Below are 6,698 nucleotides of genomic sequence, written 5' to 3' on the forward strand. Positions count from 1 at the left end.
TGGGTGGGTGGTGTTGGGTGAGGTAGTGGTGTATGAGGAAGAAAGATTTTGATTTAATTGGATTTTTTATTTTTTTTTGGGGTTTTTTGATTTATTTGATTTATTTGAATTTTTTGGGTTTTTGATTTACTAGTTGCCCCTCTGCGCGCGATGCACGCGGAGATTCAATGGTACTATTTATCGTTCATGAATACTATTTCACACACCATTCATTGTAGAGAACATTTGGACTTGTTTTTTTTGGTTGTGTACACCTGTTATTTTTATGCATATTTTAAACTTTACGGGGATACTCTTCAATGGGATACACAATCCGTAGCAACATAATAGTCTAAAAGTTAACATACGGTTCAACTGGCAAACCAAGAGTTGTAGTACTTACATAGCGAAGTAGTTCATAGGGTAATAACAACCAAAATAACTTCAGGTCTAGTCTTATTATCACAAAATATCAAGCCTACAGGCCACTACCATTAGTCATATTTTGAATGCATGTGCTTGCTTTGACCTTTGTTTTTTCTTACTTTGTTGGAAGAGGCGCAGTTGCTGCGACTGCCCTTTTTTCCTTGATGTCTTTTTTGAGGGGCTGCTGCTGCACCAAGATCTCATCATTGGTCTTCAGTGGGTTGTTCACTGCAAGCTTTGCTGCCTCTAGTTGAGCATTGTGAGTTATTGCTGATACACTCTTTGTTGCATCAGCCTGAGCCTTGAGTGTGACCAATGATACACTATTCATAGGAGCACTGCTTAGGCTATCTGGAGAAAGTGCATAGGACTTGTTTGGCTGCATTTGATTTCACGGGGAGCTGCCTTCAACCCATGACTGGAGTATTTTCTAGTGTAGCTGATACACTACCTAAAGCATTGTCACTTGCATCATCTACAATCACTTGTTTCACTACCCATTGGAGAATGTTGCTTGCCGAGAGTGACGTCGTAGGCCCAACCTAAACTTTGAAAGGCGTAAGAGAGAGCATCTCTTTCACAGTTGAAAAAGTCGCATCATCACCCTACAAATTAATTCTACACCTGTTAATCTGTAGAATAATGGGTTTAAGGTTAATGGTTGATGTTCAGATAAACTTACGGAGTGCTTCATGTGGGAAACATCGGCTGCCGACATCTTGAACAGCTTCTCAGTGGTTGATGTAAATGCAGTCATTGGCAACGTTCCAGTCCCATCTGATATGGCGCAGTTGAATGTGATCTTGTAATAAGTAGCGTTTTTGTGTCACATGGTGTTCGCATAAAAGATTTTGATTGGAGCAACTAATTAATGTAAGGTTACTGTCTTACTTTGGTGCTTAGGTACAGTTTGCTTGAGAGCATGAGGTGCAAGTGTATGTTTTCCCTGGCGGGATCTCGGAACGCTTTCCACAATGCGAACAACCCATGTATGCGTTGACCTTGTACAGTTCAGCGTTGGGAATGGTTACGTCTAACCAGTGCTTCTCTTCTTGCAAGGGTTTTTTTGCCTGCATAAAGAGGAGGGTTAATAACATGCCTGATTAGAGTCTTGTTTTTTTTGTCGTGCATAGTACTGGTTAATTTTTGTCGGAATTAACGTTTAAATGCTGGGCACCTTCTTAGATAATAGTGATGAAATGTTGACTCCTTTCTGGCCTGATGATGTGACTCATATTTGAGCACATTTAATCCCCGAATTAACCTCGTTCCTATGCTTTTTGGCACATATTTGGGTCATTTATTGTCTTTAGTTTCCCATATTGCTTATTCTTTGAGATTTTGTCTCCTTGGTAGGAAAGGATTGCTAACCTTGCATTTATAATGCAAAATGGAGCTAAATTGACCACATTTAATAACCAAGCATTAAAGAGAAGACCAACACTAGAGGCCTAAGTAGATAATAAAGTGAAATGGGCAATGACGAAAGGATCCTTGCATCCCCAACACGATCCTTGCAGATTGTTGGGGAGCTAAAGAAGAAAAGCAGTCTGTCCAGGAATCTAAGTGAATCATGCACGATCCGGGCGTCTTGCTACCGGGACGAGCGGCTTGCAGCGCTAGGAGCCGAGCGTCTCCCACAAGATCGGAGCGGATCTCAAGGCAGAGGAGCCCGTGCCACAGCACATGACGGGAGGATCGTGGCAAGACTAGCAAGGGGATCCGCTCCTTTCCCTCGAGAGGAGCATTTCCTCAACTTTTCTTAGGGTCTTAATAGTCATTTAAGCCCTTAGTAACCCTAATCTTTGTACCTAATCTTTAGTATAAATACCCCTTGTACTACCTAGATTAGAGGCATCTCGTAATAATATCTTAATCATTTCCTAATCACTACATAACTATCTCTTAATCAAGTTGTAATTCTCTCAAATTAGTCTTAATTTAGTTGTAATACAATTTCGCAATATTAATCACATCTTAATCTTCCCTTAATTTCTCTATTGTTCTTCCTTTATTTTGGGTAATTAGAAGATTATTTGGGTTTATTTAGAGGATTGACAACCTTCCATCAATCATCAAGTACTTCTATTATTTTTTGCTTTATTATTTGGAATCATCTCCATAGGTATAATTCTCTCTTAATCTTGTTTAATTATTGTTAATCACTTTTATTTATTCATCATGTTTTGTTTTGTTAGTATGATTGACAACCTTATTAGCATGCTAAACTTGATCATGAGTGAGTAGTTTCCTTAGCTAGGGTTAATGGGGAAGTAGGGGAAACAAACATGGGGAATGGTTCATTCTTAATCTAATATGTTTTCATAATTAAATTGCTTGCTTGTTGTGGTTTCAACTTATGCACATGTTATGTTTGATGAAATGCGAGCCTATGAATCCTTACATTTTTTACCCATCACCTATCTTTTGAATGAGGCTTGTAAGCATATAAACCAACTCGAGCCTCATTAGACCATGCATATAGTTGGATAAGAAGGATTAAGTCGACTTGTAGGTATTGTACAATCTAATCGATTCGGCTCTGGAGCCCAAACCTTCTTAGGGATTGTAAGCTTATACACCAACTCGATCCCATCACAACAATATGTGCTTGCTATATAATTGAGAACATGTTTGTATGATCAACTCCCATGAATCCCATATAAACCCATGACACCCTAGTGCTTTTAATCAATTGTTTATATCTCATTTTAATTGCCTTGCTTGTTTCCATTACTTTACTTTCATCTTGTTAATTAGGTTCGACCAATTCCATCTCAACCCAAATTGTGACACCCTAAGACATAGCTATTTGCAATTGAGAATCCTACATCAATACCCGTCCCTTGGGATCCGACTTTTACTTACCTCTTTACTAAGAGTAGTTTGTGAAGTCATAAATATTGTTTTGGTTGGTAACTTTTGACGACGAGTTTTAAACCGATACCACCTGGCAGAGGCATTTTGACACGAAAGACCCTATTTTGCAGTTCTGTAAGAGCCATTTGATGGGTAGCCATCCTACACAAGTAATAAGTTGTAATGATGATATTGTTATAAATTGATAATCACTGACCTGGCAAAAGTTTTGGCTGGCATATAAGCATCTTATAATGATAATTAACAATAAAAGACAAAAGTGAAATATAAGTACAAGTCAGATTAAGCTGACTTCTTAAATGATTGTCCTTTAATATATACTCCCTCCTATTCTATATATTCTTCCCTATTTCCTAAAACGGATTATTCAGGTTTTCTTCCCCTTTCTTATTTTGGAAACTTTTACTCTTATTTTATTCATTTCTCTCCCCTATCACCAAACCCCACTCAACACTTTTACTCATATTTTATTACTTTTCTTAAAGTTTTGGCCCCACCATTCCTTATTTAACTCATAATTATTGATCCCTCTCTCCAACCACCAAACCCCACCCAACTTTTTACTCTTATTTTATTACTCTCCTTAATTCCCGTGCCCATAAACAAAGGGAAGAATACATAGAATTGGAGGGAGTACAATTTTAGCCATCAAACAATAACAAAAGAAGGTCATGAAACAATTAGTAAATCAGGAAATCCAAACATTTAGAGGACCAGTTAGAGAAAAAAGCTGAATTAATAATCGAGAAAGACTAGTTTTAACAGTACCAGGTTGCTAGTGCTTCAGTCTTATCTCCAACAGGTGAGTGGATGATGACGGTTGACTGAGATGTTGTCATTGGAAAGCCTGCATTCGGTGTTGTATAAGAATGAATTGTTACAAACCAGTCTTAGTGGATAATCTATGTACTGCAGGTTTTGTAATCGGGTTCAACCTTTGCGGTTTGATACTCTAAGTGATGTCAGTCCTACAGTTTTGAACTGACCACGTACCGGCATCAGCATGGTACAGTCATCATCTGCTAGCTCATCCCATACTGAGATTGACAGTGGCGGTGAAGTACTGTGAATGCAAATTCACATTTTTTTTGCAACATTAGTAGAACCGTTATGGGTGTAATGTGTGTCATGCCATGGTGCATACCTAATAGAAGTGTATGTGCCATTTACCTGTGATCAATGATTACAACTTCACGTACCCTGGATTCACAATCGTTGTGCGTTGTAACAACACGTCTTTGATCTTCCACAAAGAGTACAACACCTATAACATCTGCAAAGTAGCAAACAGATGTCAAACTACAGTACACTATAAATATTGGAAATTAGCTGACATAAAGTATGTTGGGAACATTTTTATATCTTAAACTGTACCAAACAGCTCAGTGTAATCTTACACCCTAGGTAGCTGGAATATTGGTCGGTATTCTAGGATAGCAGGTTCATTGTCCCCATCACCAGTGCTAACTGGTAGAACAATGGTTCGCTGCGCAAAGGTCATATGGTAATCAAGATCAGTTGGTTGTGTTTTCCACTCTGGCTTAAGAGGACTAATAGGAGCATTGGTTATCTCATATACTCCGTTGCGTTTGATAACATCTTCGTATATGTCAACTTGTTCAGCGAAAAGAGCGCCGTGCATTTTGCATCCCTGCGAATATAATAAGTAACTGTGGAGGAATGTGTAATACTTTACGTTCTTTTAATTTTAAAAAAGATGTAACAATTCAAAGTAGATAAATATACAGTGGTTGTCTTACTGAAATCAAACACAACGGAAACAAAACTCCTATAATTGATTATATGTAACCATTCTATAAACGTTTTGAGAAATAGCAAATCATATGTCTGAGATTGCTTCACCACACTTTAAACACATCAAAGGTGACAGCTAGCTAAACAATTTTGCATTACCACAAGTATTGTATCTTGCTTATCTTAACTGTGATGTTATGTTTTCCGAAACTCGTTTTGTTCCATGAAACTTGAACAAATATCAGAAATTAAAGAAAATATTCGAAATAGGACATGAAACCTATTGCAAATTTTAACTAATCTTCTACATAATGTCAAAGGGGAGCACTTTCATTTTTAAGATGAACCGCAACTATAAGATTATTTTCCTGTTATTTTTTTGAAATCATGGACTTGCCTTATCATCCTGGAGCAGCAAGCTTTGGTACCGAACCTTACTGTCAGTGGATGTTTTGGGCCGACGCTTCTCTATCACCTTCACCTTGCCTTTGTAGTTTTTGCTTAAATTGTTCAGTTCATCTAAGTAGACCTTTTGAGGTTTCATCCTGTAAGACCATTGAGTGTGAAACATAGTCATTGATATGCAGTCGAAAGTAATAACTGCTTAATTGTAAGATGCAGATCATGTTTCTGTGTGCAAATTGCAAGGCATTGTAACATAAAAGGATAATTTTTGGTTGATCAGGATATGAATTTTAATGATGAACTTTCTAACAATTTAACAAATTTGTTAAATATGATTGAAATATAAGGTTATGAAATTTTAACCAAAATAGCTCTTTAATTTTACAATTTCACTCATCCTGCAGATAATCTACTATTTCAATTTATATAATTACTGAGGAACATCATAATTAATTGCTAAGCAAATAATCAAATCCATAGCTGAGCAATATTAGTTGTACTATAGAAGTTTATCTTATAATTAGTTTAAGAATAATACATAGGTGAATAAGATGGTGTATTATACTGAAAATATCTTTACACTTACTATATATCAGACATTATCCTCTCCTTAACTGCTATGCTTTAGCTATGTTGGCTATGAGTTATCTATCTTTTTATAAAGCATCTTTTCTATATACTAAAACAACATTTGGTCAGTAAATGCTTAGTTTTAGCTAGATATGTTGACAACAAACAGCAAGCCAGTTATTTTGCCATAACAAATGACATTTCAGTCATCCTGAATTCAGTTAATTTACATGGTATATTGATATACTTGTAAGGAAACTATGATATGCACAATCAACTTTTTATGGATTCAATGAGCACAGAAATGTAAACAATCTAAACGGAAATCAACTAATGTATCTAAAAGGAAATTTTCAAAAATTAAAATAAAAGATAGGTTAGAGATGTAAGGTTGCATACCTTGCTGGTGTAATGAATTTCTGCAGCTTTTTGATGTTAGGAGTGTTATAATGTAATGTTGATAGATAATAGAGAGGATGAAGTGTATAAAGAAGGTGGAGTGTAATAAACGGCTATGCTATTGAGGCTAGATTGATTGTTAAGCTTATGTCATCATGACATGGTATGTTATAGGTGAATGAAAAGTAGATCTATATACTTAACATATTCATATATGTTTTAATTTAATTTGTCATAAAATTAACTAATGATCTTATACATGCAAACAAATAAACACGATAAAG

At 36.2% G+C, this 6,698-nt stretch overlaps 1 protein-coding gene across 1 annotated transcript; it reads right to left on the reverse strand.

Moving 5' to 3' along the window:
- Positions 1-332: 332 nt before the first annotated feature.
- Positions 333-6,493, reverse strand: LOC141597020 (uncharacterized). Its single transcript, XM_074417326.1, has 8 exons — positions 6,415-6,493; positions 5,438-5,585; positions 4,683-4,936; positions 4,221-4,558; positions 4,054-4,132; positions 1,297-1,475; positions 1,088-1,207; positions 333-1,010 (listed from the first exon to the last, which is right to left on the reverse strand). Exons 2-4 carry the CDS (start codon positions 5,582-5,584, stop codon positions 4,492-4,494), a joined length of 468 nt encoding a protein of 155 aa, XP_074273427.1. The 5' UTR covers position 5,585; positions 6,415-6,493; the 3' UTR covers positions 333-1,010; positions 1,088-1,207; positions 1,297-1,475; positions 4,054-4,132; positions 4,221-4,491.
- Between the last annotated feature and the right edge of the window lie 205 nt (positions 6,494-6,698).

The sequence above is a fragment of the Silene latifolia genome, chromosome 8, assembly GCF_048544455.1.
Source record: "Silene latifolia isolate original U9 population chromosome 8, ASM4854445v1, whole genome shotgun sequence".
Taxonomy (NCBI): domain Eukaryota; kingdom Viridiplantae; phylum Streptophyta; class Magnoliopsida; order Caryophyllales; family Caryophyllaceae; genus Silene; species Silene latifolia.

Excerpts from the sequence above, each read along its gene's own strand:
- LOC141597020 (XM_074417326.1), bottom strand. The coding sequence starts at position 5,584 with ATGAAACCTCAAAAGGTCTACTTAGATGAACTGAACAATTTAAGCAAA. Across the intron at positions 4,937-5,437 it reads TGCTGCTCCAGGATGATAAG|GGATGCAAAATGCACGGCGC; the intron begins GCAAGTCCATGA and ends TTATATTCGCAG. Across the intron at positions 4,559-4,682 it reads ATATTCCAGCTACCTAGGGT|ATGTTATAGGTGTTGTACTC; the intron begins GTAAGATTACAC and ends GCTACTTTGCAG.